Raw genomic sequence first — 15,909 nt, 5'->3', positions numbered from 1 at the left:
TGGAGACAGCTCCTAGCTTGAACTCTTTATTTTTATGTATGTACATAATTCTTAGAGTTAATTAATCCATACAATTAACCTATTTAAGACTATAAAAACTTCATTAAGACTTAGCAAGCAATATCCAATACCCTCCAGCTGGTGGCGCACTTTGGAAAACCCCAGAACCTCAGATAAGCTGGTGCAGAAATTCAAAAGCTGGAAAACTGAGGGAGAACCAGCCTGAGCTGGCTGAGTGAAATCACCTAAAGTGAAGACTCGGGGAGATCACTTGAGAGAATCTCCAAATCAGAATTAGAAACACAGAGCAGAAGCAAAAAGCTCCACTGTGCAGTTGATTTGAGGATCAGAAATCCACTTTTCCAGATCAAGTTGAACTTATCCAAGGCCCACATCAATTAGATAATTGGGGACTTTAGATACATGATTGCTTCAGGTCTGGATAAAAAGACAAAGATCAACAAGTTAACACACTGTTTTACTTGGTAAGCCCAATAATGGATAATATTATTGTTGGACATGGAATCAACAAATCATCCACTAAATTTGAAAAAGTCTGAAATGATTGATTCAATGTTTATTTTAACCTAAGAAGTCACAAAATCCTCAAAAGGGCTAAATTTACTCGGTGTGTCCAGCAGCCCAGAGAACCTGTCGAGTAACTCATTGATGATCTGTACAGGATGGCGGAAGGCTGAAAATACAGAGACCTAAAATCAGAACTTGTCAGTTAGGGGTAGAATAATTGTCGGAGTAGCACATCATAGAATCATAGAATTTACAGTGCAGAAGGAGGCCATTCAGCACCGGCCCTTGGAAAGAGCACCCCACCCAAGCCCACGTCTCCACCATATTCCCGTAACCCCACCTAACATTTTTGGACACTAAGGGCAATTTATCATGGCCAATCCACCTAACCTGCACAGCTTTGGGCTGTGGGAGGAAACCGGACCGTGCGGAGGAAACCCACACAGACACAGGGAGAACGTGCAGACTCCGCACAGACAGTGACCAAACCGGGAATCGAACCTGGGACCCTGGGGCTGTGAAGCAACAGTGCTAACTACCGTGCTGCCCTTGATGTGCTCTCAGACATGCTACAAGCAAAAGAAGATCTAACCTTTGACCAAGTTATCCACAGGTCCATTTTAAGGGAAGAAAGTAAACCGTGGTATAAAGGAAACCCCACACTTCAGTTAGTTAAACAGCACAGGAATAGGGACACTCCAGATCAAGGGAATCAATACCCTAACTGACCACTAAAGCGATCATTTTTATTTTATTCACTCATGGGATGTGGGTATCGCTGGCTGGACTAGCATTTATTGCCCATCCCTAATTGCCATTGAGCTGAGTGACTTGCATGGCCATTTCAGGGGGCAGTTCAGAGTCAGCCACATTGCTGTTGGGGGGAGATTTGTTAGTGCTCTTTGGGGGGGTTCAAACTAATGCAGCAGGGGCATGGGAACCTGGATTGTAGTTTTAGGGTAAGGGAGAATGAGAGTATAGAGGTCAGGAGCACAGATTTGGCGTCGCAGGAGGGGGCCAGTGTTCAGGTAGGTGGTTTGAAGTGTGTCTACTTCAATGCCAGGAGTATACGAAACAAGGTAGGGGAACTGGCAGCATGGGTTGGTACCTGGGACTTCGATGTTGTGGCCATTTCGGAGACATGGATAGAGCAGGGACAGGAATGGATGTTGCAGGTTCCGGGGTTTAGGTGTTTTAGTAAGCTCAGAGAAGGAGGCAAAAGAGGGGGAGGTGTGGCGCTGCTAGTCAAGAGCAGTATTACGGTGGCGGAGAGGATGCTAGATGGTGACTCTTCTTCCGAGGTAGTATGGGCTGAAGTTAGAAACAGGAAAGGAGAGGTCACCCTGTTGGGAGTTTTTTTATAGGCCTCCTAATAGTTCTAGGGATGTAGAGGAAAGGATGGTGAAGATGATTCAGGATATGAGCGAAAGTAACAGGGTAGTTATTATGGGAGACTTTAACTTTCCAAATATTGACTGGAAAAGATATAGTTCGAGTACAATAAATGGGTCGTTTTTTGTACAGTGTGTGCAGGAGGGTTTCCTGAAACAATATGTTGACAGGCCAACAAGAGGCGAGGCCACGTTGGATTTGGTTTTGGGTAATGAACCAGGCCAGGTGTTGGATTTGGAGGTAGGAGAGCACTTTGGGGACAGTGACCACAATTCGGTGACGTTTACGTTAATGATGGAAAGGGATAAGTATACACCGCAGGGCAAGAGTTATAGCTGGGGGACGGGCAATTATGATGCCATTAGACGTGACTTGGGGGGGATAAGGTGGAGAAGTAGGCTGCAAGTGTTGGGCACACTGGATAAGTGGGGCTTGTTCAAGGATCAGCTACTGCGTGTTCTTGATAAGTATGTACAGGTCAGACAGGGAGGAAGGCGTCGAGCGAGGGAACCGTGGTTTACCAAGGAAGTGGAATCTCTTGTTAAGAGGAAGAAGGAGGCCTATGTGAAGATGAGGTGTGAAGTTTTGGTTGGGGCGATGGATAGTTACAAGGCAGCGAGGAAGGATCTAAAGAGAGAGCTAAGACGAGCAAGGAGGGGACATGAGAAGTATTTGGCAGGAAGGATCAAGGAAAACCCAAAAGCTTTCTATAGGTATGTCAGGAATAAGCGAATGACTAGGGAAAGAGTAGGACCAGTCAAGGACAGGGATGGGAAGTTGTGTGTGGAGTCTGAAGAGATAGGCGAGATACTAAATGAATATTTTTCGTCAGTATTCACTCAGGAAAAAGATAATGTTGTGGAGGAGAATGCTGAGCCCCAGGCTAATAGAATAGATGGCATTGAGGTACGTAGGGAAGAGGTGTTGGCAATTCTGGACAGGCTGAAAATAGATAAGTCCCCGGGACCTGATGGGATTTATCCTAGGATTCTCTGGGAGGCCAGGGAAGAGGTTGCTGGACCTTTGGCTTTGATTTTTATGTCATCATTGGCTACAGGAATAGTGCCAGAGGACTGGAGGACAGCAAATGTGGTCCCTTTGTTCAAAAAGGGGAGCAGAGACAACCCCGGCAACTATAGACCGGTGAGCCTCACATCTGTAGTGGGTAAAGTCTTGGAGGGGATTATAAGAGACAAGATTTATAATCATCTAGATAGGAATAATATGATCAGGGATAGTCAGCATGGCTTTGTGAAGGGTAGGTCATGCCTCACAAACCTTATTGAGTTCTTTGAGAAGGTGACTGAACAGGTAGACGAGGGTAGAGCAGTTGATGTGGTGTATATGGATTCCAGAAAAGCGTTTGATAAGGTTCCCCACGGTAGGCTATTGCAAAAAATACAGAGGCTGGGGATTGAGGGCGATTTGGAGATGTGGATCAGAAATTGGCTAGCTGAAAGAAGACAGAGGGTGGTGGTTGATGGGAAATGTTCAGAATGGAGTACAGTCACAAGTGGAGTACCACAAGGATCTGTTCTGGGGCCGTTGCGGTTTGTCATTTTTATCAATGACCTAGAGGAAGGCGCAGAAGGGTGGGTGAGTAAATTTGCAGACGATACTAAAGTCGGTGGTGTTGTCGATAGTGTGGAAGGATGTAGCAGGTTACAGAGGGATATAGATAAGCTGCAGAGCTGGGCTGAGAGGTGGCAAATGGAGTTTAATGTAGAGAAGTGTGAGGTGATTCACTTTGGAAGGAATAACAGGAATGCGGAATATTTGGCTAATGGTAAAGTTCTTGAAAGTGTGGATGAGCAGAGGGATCTAGGTGTCCATGTACATAGATCCCTGAAAGTTGCCACCCAGGTTGATAGGGTTGTGAAGAAGGCCTATGGAGTGTTGGCCTTTATTGGTAGAGGGATTGAGTTCCGGAGTCGGGAGGTCATGTTGCAGCTGTACAGAACTCTGGTACGGCCGCATTTGGAGTATTGCGTACAGTTCTGGTCACCGCATTATAGGAAGGACGTGGAGGCTTTGGAGCGGGTGCAGAGGAGATTTACCAGGATGTTGCCTGGTATGGAGGGAAAATCTTATGAGGAAAGGCTGATGGACTGGAGGTTGTTTTCGTTGGAGAGAAGAAGGTTAAGAGGAGACTTAATAGAGGCATACAAAATGATCAGGGGGTTGGATAGGGTGGACAGTGAGAGCCTTCTCCCGCGGATGGATATGGCTGGCACGAGGGGACATAACTTTAAACTGAGGGGTAATAGATATAGGACAGAGGTCAGAGGTAGGTTCTTTACGCAAAGAGTAGTGAGGCCGTGGAATGCCCTACCTGCTACAGTAGTGAACTCGCCAACATTGAGGGCATTTAAAAGTTTATTGGATAAACATATGGATGATAATGGCATAGTGTAGGTTAGATGGCTTTTGTTTCGGTGCAACATCGTGGGCCGAAGGGCCTGTACTGCGCTGTATTGTTCTATGTTCTATGTTCTACTTGAATCACATGTAGGCCAGAGCAGGTAAGGATGGCAGATTCCTTCCCTAAATAGTGAATGAGATGGGTTTTTACAACAATTGACAATGGTCTTATGGTCATCTTTAGCTTTTAATTATAGATTTTTATATTGAATTCAAATTCCACTAACTACCATGGTGGGATTCGAGCAATACCCTGAGTCTCTGGATTACTGGTCCAGTGACAATACCACACCATTGCATAGTGGTGTTGATTATGCCAGCGCTGTGGAGCAAAACATAGTTGATATCAATATTCTGTACTTTGAAAGTAACCGAATTGGACACTTCGGCAAATTGCACAAGACCAAAACATCTAAACACACAGACCCAAAATGATTCGTGAAGTCGAGTCTGCACACCAAGAGGAGACAAAGCCATGCTTCTTGGGTCTGGTCAAAGATCCTGGATTTTCATTTTGGAATGTGGATATTTTAGGAAATGGTCATCTCAGAATTGGACATGGGGAACCAGGAGTTATGATCCTGGCAGAGGACCATGGCTACTGACACACCTATTTGGAACAAGAGGCAGATAGCTCCCAGTGAAAGGCACTCTACAGGTGACCATGAGTTTCAAGGATAAAGAAACCAAGAGACCCTGTTCGGGTTTCACAATCAGGACTGTTCACTGCCAAGCTACAAAGCCTGTGCCAAACGTAACCTTCTTCAAAAAATAAGGTCAAGTAGCAAGCGCCTGGCTCCAAGTATAAAAGTGAGCTTGTGAAACTCTTTATAGGATTGGGGTGACAGAAAAAGGCATACCAGACCATGCCGAGGGTGGATGTTAAACCTGTGTGCCCATTCATGCCACAAAAAGATTCCCCAGCCACTCATGAAACAAGTGCAGCAGCACTGGGTAAGATGACAAATATGGGGCCATCGCCTCAGTCACACAACCAGCTGCGTGGTGTTCCAAGACGGTGTCAGTCTCAAAATCAAAAGGGTCCATATTCACATTGACCTGACAATTAAGACCATAGCCAGAAAAGTACACTCTCATGTCCTCCGTGGATGAAAGTCTAACTAAATTGTGGAAGAGCTTGGTATTTTTGAAGCTGGACACTAGCAGGGGATTTGGCAACTTTCCCTTGACAAAGAATCTGACCTGATGCATTCATTACCTCCTTTGTTAGATTCTGCTTTACCTGCTTGGCTTTTAGAATCACTTTGGCACCAGAAATATTTTAACGTATAATGCTGGCCATTTTTCAGGGCCTACAGGGGTTCATTTGCCACATGGATGGTGTTTTATAACTTTGGAGGAAGATGACAAGGGACTCACAGCAGTCATAGAGTGCCTCGAGGAAGTAAGGCTGTTGCTGAATGAGCAATGTGAGTTCTCCAAAGCATCATTTTGTTCCTGGGCCCCATTGTCAACAGTAAAGACATTGTGGCAGAACCATAGATAACTAAAGCAATTTGCGAGTTCCCAACCCCATCCTCAGCCCTTGACCTCGAGCAATTCTGGGGGATGGTGAAACTGTTGGCAACATTTTTACCAAATTTCGCACAGGTCACCAAACCTTTCGGGCATCTGCTTAAGAAAGACCAGGCATGGTGCTGGGACTCGCGTAAAGAGCAGGGGCTCATTCGCACCAAGATGCTGCTGCTCTCCATTGTCATTCTGGACCAACAAGACCCATCCTTCCCATTACCATTGCAGCAGTTGCTTTGTCCACAGACCTGGGAGAGATCGTATTCCAGGAACAACTGGATGGAAGGCACTGACTGATTTACCAAGCTTCCAGAAGGCTGTCCGACACCAAGACAAGATACACCATGTTATGGGTCCGGGTTTACTGAACCCCAAAGTGTTTCATGGAGTTCAACCGACCCACAACTTTTAATAGATTGTGGTGTGGGAAGCACACGGCGTACTCTCCAGGTGTGATACAGCAGAAATGGACAAAATGGTTTTTAAAACAAAACAATATTTATTCTATGAACTCAAGTTAACCTTTTAAAAACAAACATTGAATATCTTAACACCCATTACTTCAAAGATAACCCCAAAAGATTACAACACAAATAACCCTTCAAACTGTTCCTTTTAAACATCCAAACGACTTCACCTTCACAAACAGACCTGAGGTTACATTCAATATATTTATAGTGCTTGGATTGCAGACAGCAACAGACCAGCTCTGTGTTTCTTCCTGCAGCTCTCAGCAAAACACACACACACTCCCAGCTTTCTCCTCCAACTGAAACTCAAAAAGCAGAAGTGAGCTCAGCTCCCCCACCCTCTGACATCACTTCAGTAATATGATCAGCTCCATTTCTTAAAGGTACATTGCTTAAACATCCATTTCTTAAAGGTACTCTCACATGACACCTCCCCGCAAGAAAAAAAAAACATCAACTACAAGATGGTTTCATTTTTCACCTTTGCACCATCAATTAAGAAATGCACACAGTAAAAACACTTTTCCGGTTCAAAAAAACAACACCGGTATAATAATATAGTCCATTCTTTTTTTTTTTTTGTTCTTCTTCCTCCAACCGAAATCCTAGCGTTCATCACATTCGTGACAAAGTATCGGCTATCACGTTTTCCCGTCCTGCCACATGTACTATTTTAAAATAAAATGGCTGTAACAATAAACTCCAGCGAAACAGCCTCGCATTGTTATTCCGGAATCGCTCCAAAAATATCAACGGATTATGATCAGTATATATAATGGTGTCAGACGGATTGCTGGTCACATACCTTTTCTGGTGAGAACTCAGTTTCTTTGAGAAATTACCAACAGGCCGCTCTAGCCCTTCGTCGTTGTCTTGTAGAAGCACCGCACCTACACCCGCATCACTCGCATCAACCGCCACTTTGAATGGTTTGGTATAATTTGGGATGGCTAACACAGGAGCAGTGGTTAACACAACCTTCAGGCCGTCAAATGCATGTTGACACTCCGCTGTCCACTGGAATTTGTTACGCTTCTTGAGCAAGTCTGTCAGTGGAGCGACCACACTGCTAAAATTTGGTACAAATTTCCGGTAAAATCCACTCATACCAAGAAATCGAATTATTTCCGTTCGTCTTGAGGTTATCGGAAACTCCTCAATAACTGTTGGTTTCACATCCCGTGTGACCATTCGACCCTGTCTGATTGTATGGCCAAGGAAAGTGACTTGGGCTTTTCCAAATTCAGTTTTGGCTAGGTTTATCACCAAACCCGCCTCCTGAAGTCGATCGAATAACTCCATCAGATGTTTCAAATGTTCTGTCCATGTCTGGCTGAAAATTACCAGATCGTCGATGTATACCGCACAATTGGGTAATCCTGAAACGACTGTATTAGTTAACCATTGAAATGTGGCTGGTGCGTTCTTCATGCCAAATGGCATAACTTTGAATTGGTATATACCAACTGGAGTCACAAAAGTTGAAATCATCTTCGCCCTTTCGGATAAAGGTACCTGCCAGTAACCTTTAAGTAAATCCAATTTGGAAATAAAAGCTGATTGTCCCAGTTTCTCAATGAAATCCTCCAAATGTGGGATAGGATAAGAGTCCATTCTTGTAACTGCATTAACCTTTCTATAGTCCACACACAACCATTGGGTACCGTCTGGTTTAGGTACCATCACTATGGGTGAGCTCCACTGGCTGCAACCCACTTCAATTATGCCATTTTTAAGCATACTCTCAATCTCTTTGTTAACCTGTGCCAATTTAAAAGGGTTAAGTCTATACGGATGTTGTTTGATTGGAACAGCATTTCCCACGTCTACATCATGTATAGCCATTTTAGTACTTCCCAATTTTTCTTCACAAACTTGCCCATGTGATATCAATAATTCTTTCAGGTCAGTTCGTTCTTCCTCTGGAAGATAACTCAACAATTTATCCCAATTTTTAAGAACATCCTCATTTTCCAATTTAATTTGAGGTATGTCAAATTCACAGTCATCTGGATTTGGTTCGTCACTTGAGTCAGCATCATTAAAACCTCTGATGCGCAATCAATTGCACAAAGACGCAGATTGGGTACAACTGTGGCTTTATTGCAGTCAGATGCGTGGCCTCCTGCTGCAGCTGGCGAAATGGCAGAGCAATGGAGGTCACGCATATTTATACAGATCTTCGTGGGCGGAGCCAGCCGGCCGGGGCTACCGGTGAACCTGTAGTACAGGTCCTACCTTACATCCCATAATACAGTGGTTCACCACATTCACCCCCTGTTAAAAATGAGTCCGGCGGGGGTGATGTGAAACTATATACAAATAGTGCAATTATGTACAGTGTTAAGAATGGGGAAAACAAGGAAGAAAAAAAAAGAAAAGTCCGTGTTGACGGTCCGGAGTCCGTCAAAGGTTCAGCCGATCTGGTGTTTTGGTGCTTCGTTGGGAGCAGCGTAACAGTGGCGGCGAAGTCGGTGGTGGAAGTGGCACCGATGGCGGTGCTGATGCTGGCCAGTCATCGGAGAACTCCGGGAGCTTGCCAAAATCCTCTTTGTCCTCTTGTGCGGGAAAGGGGGGGGGGGGTTGGTCTAGTGTGGTCAATATTGGCGGCGCGGTGGGAGGGGGGGGGGGGGCGGTGCATGGGTGGGGGTGTGTGTTGGGGTGGAACCTGACGGTGCCTGAGTGAGACAGTATCTTGGCGGCCGTTGAAGTACTCCACCTAGGCATATTGAGGGTTGGCATGGAGCAGGTGAACCCTGTCCACCGAGGGGTCCGCCTTGTGGAGTCGGACATGCCAACGGAGAAGGACCGGTCCTGGAGCTGTGAGCCAAGTCGGGAGCGACACCCCGGATGTGGACTTCCTGGGGAAGGTAAAACACGTTCATGGGGTGTGTTATTAGTGGCGGTGCACAATAGTGACCGGATGGAGTGTAGAGCATCAGGGAGGACCTCCTGCCAGCGAGAGGCTGGAAGGTTCCTGGACCGTAGGGCCAGCTGGATGGCCCTCCAAACCGTCCCATTCTCCCGTTCTACTTGCCCGTTTTCCCGGGGGTTGTAGCTGGTCGTCCTGCTGGAGGCGATACCCCTGCTGAGTAGGAACGGGCGCAGCTCATCGCTCATGAATGAGGATCCCCTGTCACTGTGGATGTAGGCGGGGAAACCGAACAGAGCGAAGATGGTGTTGAAGGCCTTGATGATGGGGCAGACGTCATATCGGGGCATGGGATGGCGAAGGGGAATCTGGTACTCATCGACGACACTGAGAATGTACGTGTTACGATCGGTGGAGGGGAGGGGCCCTTTGAAATCCACACTGACTAAATGCAATCCATTGCCTCAAGACTCAATGCTGGGCAACATTGAATTCTGTCCCAAGAAATCTTGGCAACCACTGTTGAGCTGGATTGTTGATCTGCAGCTGCTTGGGTAAATTACAAACACATTGTACACAATTTATTCATCTTGATTTTTAAAAATGCAACAAATTATGACATTTTTATTTTTAAGCTGCCCTTCATATTATTTCCAAATGCATGTTCCACAACATGGAAAATGAATAGCATGATGCGATGTAATTTGCTCTGATCGCTCCATAAATGTGGCCTGAATTGAGCTCTTACTGCTATTATATATTTTTTAAATAATTAAGTGCTGTGAATTATCACACGTTTTTTCACCCAGAGGATTGTGGGGTTCTGGAACCCACTGACTGAAAGAGTAATGGAGGCAGAAACTCTCGACTCATTTAAAAGATGTCCGGAGATTAACCCCGACGCCCTATGCTGCTCTCGCTCATGTATTTGCTTTGTTTGACCCCTTGTTCCGCAGTGTAACCAATCACTGTTTGTCGATGTACCATTTGTCAATGTTCTCTGTTGATTATTCTTTTCTCTACTATGTACGTACTGTGTACGTTTCCTCGGCCGCAGAAAAATACTTTTCACTGTACTTCGGTTCATGTGACAATAAATCAAATCAAAATCAAAAATCAAATTGTGCCGTAACCTGCAGGGCTACGGACCAAATGCTGGAAAGTGCAGTTCGGCCGAGTGGCTTCTTTCTCTGCTGTAAACATTCTATGATTGGACCACTCTTTTTGCTTGTTTTGACTTATTTGTTCAGGCCAGATTTTTCCCTGGCAGATAGGTTTAGATTTAATGGAGCTCTTCTAAAACAACCAATTCTGATGTGGTTGATTTATGTATGATTATTAACTTTCTTTTCTTCTAGATGTTGTGGAGCTGCTTAGTTTTCCATTTGCATCATCTGGTTTGAATTTCGGAATAACGAGGAAACTAAAAAAATTTAATAACCCGGAAATGGAAGTGGCAAGCAAACAACTTGTCAATAATCCAAGGTTTGCCCAGAATATTCCATATGGTATCCTTGTTGACATTCATATTTGTTAATTATTGTTCTAATATCCTGCTTACTAACATCAGAATGCAATACAATGGGTGGAATTCAACCAAAACATTTCTAAATGTCATTTTGCGCAATTTGGCAGGGTGTTTCCTGCTGGCGTTTTAGGTGAGATCCACACCCACACTCAGGGCGCAATTTAAGTGAAAAATAACAGAACCCGTTTGAAACTATTGAAGGGCACGGCGCCCCTCCGAAGCCACACTTAGCCACATATCCTGCATTGAGGAGCTCTGACAAGAGGAGCTCCTGAGTGCAAGAACAGATTAAGACACCATTTGATAATGCTGCCCCGATCTTGTGACCCCCAGACTCCCCCAATGCTCCAACCTACCTGCTGGGAGAGAACTTGAGCAGCCCCCCTGCACCTCACCACATAGCGACAGGGAACCCCATAGCCTGATACTTGGCATGGGCAAAATGGCAACTTGGCATCTGGCACTGCCAGCATGGCACCCTGGAAGTGCCACCTGGGAATCCTAGCAGTCCCACCTGAGCACCCTGGAAGTGCCAGGGTTGCACCTGGGTGGCACAGCCAGGGTTCCCAGGTGGCACTCACAGGCTGTCAATGCCAAGGTGTCCAGGTTGCACCAGCAGTGCCAAGGTTCCAGCCTGGACAGAGGCTGACCACCATGGACTTCCGACCACCTGGGCGCCCCCCCAAACCCCCACCCCACCCCCAAATGCTGGTACGGGGACCAGTTCTAATCCGCGCTAGGTTTGGGTCTCCTCGGCAAGGCCGCTAAATGCCAGGTGGCCGTTTGATTCGACTCAGCATGGCTAATTGGGTTTTAAATTCGCTTAATCATGGCAAGCTGGGTCCCGCCCATTGTGGGCATTGTCCAGATCACAATGTCTCATGATATCTGGCTAGATCTCGCGAGGCATAATAGCCATTGGGAATCCCGGTGGAGGCCTCTTCTGTGATCTACCGGCCGCTTCCCATCCCAATTCCGGTGGGATGCAGCCAGTAAATCGTGCCCCTCGTCATGTTTTACTTGGAAATGTTTCAGCAATGGGGATTTAAACTCGCCAGCGAGGCCAGCTTCTCGGACATCGTGCCATCATTTTGAAAGGATGCCCCTATCAGTGAACTTGAGGGCAATACCGAACCCTCCCCACCCCCCAAGCAGACATGGGCATTAAGCCCCCTACCTTCCCAACTGAGGACACCCCACAATGCGGTCGCTGAGACTCCCACTTTCTCAGGCCTCCCCAACCCTCCCTTTCGGGCCCCCCACCCCCCTTTTCAGGACCCCCACCCTTCACACTTCCTAACCTTTATAAGGCCCTTCATACCTGCCCTTCAACCCCCACCCTTCATGCCCCCCCCCCCCCCCCCTTCATGGGCCTTGCCACTCAGGCACCCTGGCAGTGCCCCTGCAGCCTTGGCAGTGCCATACTGGTGTTTCCCAACTGTGATATTTTGGACTGGCATCGCCGTTTACTCTGACGGCTAACGTGGATTCAAATTGCCCCCGAGATATGAAGAAAAGAAACAACTTGATGAGCGAAAAGAAATGAATAGTTAAAAAGAAAGAACACCATGAAACTGAGAGGGAAACGGTCTGTTTACCTGGCTTACTCCCAATCTCTAGATGCTCACTCACTCACACCCTCACCCACTGAGATTGTGTATTGGTATGTGTAGGAGGGTAAGGCTTAGTGGGAATCCTGAGTCTGCGAGTGAACCTGACACACACTCCCACATTACCTCATTCTGTCCCACATCACTTTATCTCTCACTCTCTCACCCACTCACTGTCTCTCCTCCACTCTCTCACTCTCTCTCTCCCATACTCTATCTCCCACTACTAAACTCTCTCTCTTTCTGTCTCGCTCACTCTTTCTCACTCTCTCTTTTTCACTCTCTCTCCTACATTCATTTTCTCTCTCTCTCTCTCCCTCCCACACTTAACCCTCTATCTCCCACATTTGCTCATTCTCTCTCTTCGCACCCACTCTATCTCTTGCAAACGTTTTCTCTCCCTCTCCCAGAATCATTCTCTCCCTCTTTCAAACACACACTCTCTCTCTCCCACACTCACTCACTCTTTTTTTCCGTACTCTGTCTCATGGTTTCTCTCTCTCCCAAGCTCGTCCTTGCTGTTACTTTCTTTCTCTCTCTTCCACACACTCTTTCTCTTCCAAACCCCCTCCGGAGCAGCATGTTTCTTCACCCTGACCAGGCACTGCGCTCTCTCTCTCTCTCTCTCTCTCTCTCTCTCTCTCTCTCTCTCTCTCTCTCTCTCTCTCTCTCTCTCTCTCTCTCTCTCTCTCTCTCTCTCTCTCTCTCTCTCTCTCTCTCTCTCTCTTCCTCTCTCTCTCCCCCCCCCCCAATCCCTCACTGCCCGTATGCACCATCACATTCAATCTCTCTAAGCCTGGTGTGGAAACCTTCTTCGCCACCTGGGCCAGCCTGGTAGCCTCCTCCCTTCCATACCTGCCCTGGCAGCCAGCCTCTCTCTCACCCTGCTTATACCTTTTCCTGAAGCATATTCACTGCCACCAGAGTTACCCTTTCTCCAGTCACAGATTGCTTCTTTCCCACATCAGCAACAAAAGTGGAAGAGGAATGACCTACAATTGGACGAGCAGTTTCTCTCAGAATCTTCCATTCCATTGCCGGCATTTTGAAAATCACCTCCGGGAGCCATATTGGGGGTCTTTGCGGGCCACATCTGGCCCACGGACTGCAGGTTGGACAAAGCATTGCATGTACATGTTAAGTCGTTGCTTCTAATATCTTTTTTCATAGATTAGGCAATGCATTGCTCAAAATTATTTGTGGAATTTTCTTGGCCTGTAATATAATTAGAATATTTCTTCAAAATTGTCTGATAGGTTTACTGTGTCAATCTGGATTTATCTGCTCCATCGATGTAAATGGCCCTTCTGTGGGATTTTCCATCACATCAATGAAAAACAGATGTATGCCACTCCCTTGCTGTTTCTGACTCAAGATGGTAAGCCTTGCTTCTATAAGATTCTGAAATTGGCAGATACGCATAATCTCAGCATTCATAGTGCTGTGTTGGAACTGAATTGGTGCTTTCAGTTTTCCTTTGGAAGGAGGTGACTGTGTGCACGTGGGAGAAGTTGTTGGGAGGGATGACTGCCTTTTTGGGGACAGGTAGGAATAGAACAAGCAGAAGATGAGTAGAGAGGTGGTAAAGGAGGTGGAGAAAGGAATACAGTAGCTAACTGTCATAAACTGGAGAAGTTGAGAAGTTGTGGTCCATTCCCCGATCTCAGGAATTTTGGAAAATCATAGCTGGTGCATCTACTATCTCTACAACCATCCCATTTAGAGCCTTAGGGTGTAGGTCAGATCCCAGGGATTTTAGTACCATAGACTCCTCTGCACCCCACCACATCAGGACAGGGCACGCCTGGGCCTGATCCCTGGCACGGGCAAATTGCAACCTGGGTGCAGGCAGCGACAGGAAAGATGCAGTCAGGTAAGGCACCAGGGCTGGATGGGTGCCTGGGGGAGTTCTATAACAAGTTTAAGGACAAGATTGCCGCTGATGATGGAAATGTTTGAGGATGCGATGGTAAAGGGAGGGTTGCCAGCGACAATGAGGCAAGCATCCATTTCATTAGTACTCAAGAAGGAGAAGGATCCGGTAGAGTGTGGATCATTAAGGCTCAATTCTCTACTGAATGTGGATGCCAAGATTCTGGCAAAGTTGTGTTGGCGGTGAGGCTACAGGAGTGTCATCTAAAGGTGATGGGGAGGATCAGACTGGGTTCTTCAAGAGCAGGCAGTTGTTGTCCAATGTGTGGCAGTTGCTGAATGTGATGCTTTTTCTGGCAGAGGGGAGGACGTTAGAGGTGGCGATGGCATTCGGTGCGGAGAAGGCGTTTGACAGGGGGGAGTGGAGGTATCTGTTTGCAGTACTGAAGTTTGGGAGGCCTAAGTTTTGTGGCTTGGGTAAAATGTTATTTTGCAAGGATCCAACAGCATGTCTGTGGACACACAGTCGGAGTACTTCCCACTATTCTGGGGACCGAGGGGTACCCCATGTCCCCCCTTATGTTTGCATTGGTGATTGAGCACTTGGCTATTGCACCAAAGGATTCGGGCTTATGGAGGGGGAAGTGGAGCATAGGATAACTCTGTGCGCAGATAATTTGCTACTGTACATTTTGGACCTGGGCCCATTGGTGAGGGACATAATGGGGTTGCTGGAGAAATTTGGGGGGTTTTCGGGGTAAAAATTGAATTTAGGGAAGAGTGAGTCTTTTGTCATGTCTTCTCCGGGTGCAGGGACAGGAGTGGAAGGGTTGCCATTTAAGGTGGCTACAACTCACTTCAGGTACTTGGGGGTGCAGGTAACCCAGGACTGGGCATGACTCCGCTAAATTTTACGAGCTTGGTGGGGAAGGTGAGGGAGGATCTGGGATAGTGTTCCGTTGCCGTTGGCTGGCCAGGTGCAGGCAGTCAAAATTAATATTTTGCTACTGTTCCTGTTTTTGTCCAAGTGTGTTTGTTCCAGTGCCTTTTGTCAAAAGGCATTTTTTCGAGGGGTGGTCTCGTCGTTGTGTCGACAGGGAAGGTAGCGAGGATAAGAAGGTGGGGTTCCAAAGGGGGCAACAGTCGGGGGGCTTGGCCTTTCCGAACGTGTTGCATTATTACTGGGTAGCGAATGCAGAGAAGTTGTGGGGCTGGAGTAAGGAGACGGAAGCTCTGTGGGTGCTGATGGAGACGGGTTTCTGTAAAGGTTGGGGTTGTGCCGGTATGCCTGGTCCACATTGGTGGAGATCAGTGCTAGAAGGCACTTGCTCAGGGTCTCCGAGGTGCGGGGGTTAAATCCCGCACCTTGGATTACTCCGGCACGAACAAATTCAAGTGAGCTTGACTGCACACTTGAATATGCAAATTTAGGTCCAACCCATTGTGGGCGTGCTCCAGGTTGCGACACTTCATGAGATCTCGTTAGACCTTGTGAGACCTCGTTGGATCTCGCGAGGCGTAACAAACCAGCTAAATCTCGTGAGAGATTTTTCGGGAGATTTACCGACCGCGTCGCATCCCAAGTTGGGCACGGCGCAGCCATTAGATCAGACTCTTAGTCTATATTATTATGTAGGCAAATAGAACACCAAATTCATATACTGCAGAATTCCATACCAAGTA

General features: G+C 46.7%; 1 protein-coding gene across 3 annotated transcripts in view; it reads left to right on the top strand.

The window, feature by feature from the left end:
• LOC140408803 (protein sel-1 homolog 3-like) overlaps window positions 1–15,909 on the top strand; it is a 142,170-nt gene that overhangs the window by 22,258 nt on the left and 104,003 nt on the right. For all 3 annotated transcript variants that reach the window (XM_072496521.1, XM_072496520.1, XM_072496522.1), the window contains exons 3-4: window positions 10,575–10,701; window positions 13,611–13,732. In XM_072496521.1, the coding sequence (XP_072352622.1) occupies window positions 10,575–10,701; window positions 13,611–13,732 (249 nt within the window). The remainder of the gene's footprint in view (window positions 1–10,574; window positions 10,702–13,610; window positions 13,733–15,909) is intronic.

This window comes from Scyliorhinus torazame, chromosome 3 (genome assembly GCF_047496885.1).
Source record: "Scyliorhinus torazame isolate Kashiwa2021f chromosome 3, sScyTor2.1, whole genome shotgun sequence".
Classification (NCBI taxonomy): Eukaryota; Metazoa; Chordata; class Chondrichthyes; order Carcharhiniformes; family Scyliorhinidae; genus Scyliorhinus; species Scyliorhinus torazame.
This window is presented reverse-complemented; position numbering and strand designations above follow the sequence as displayed.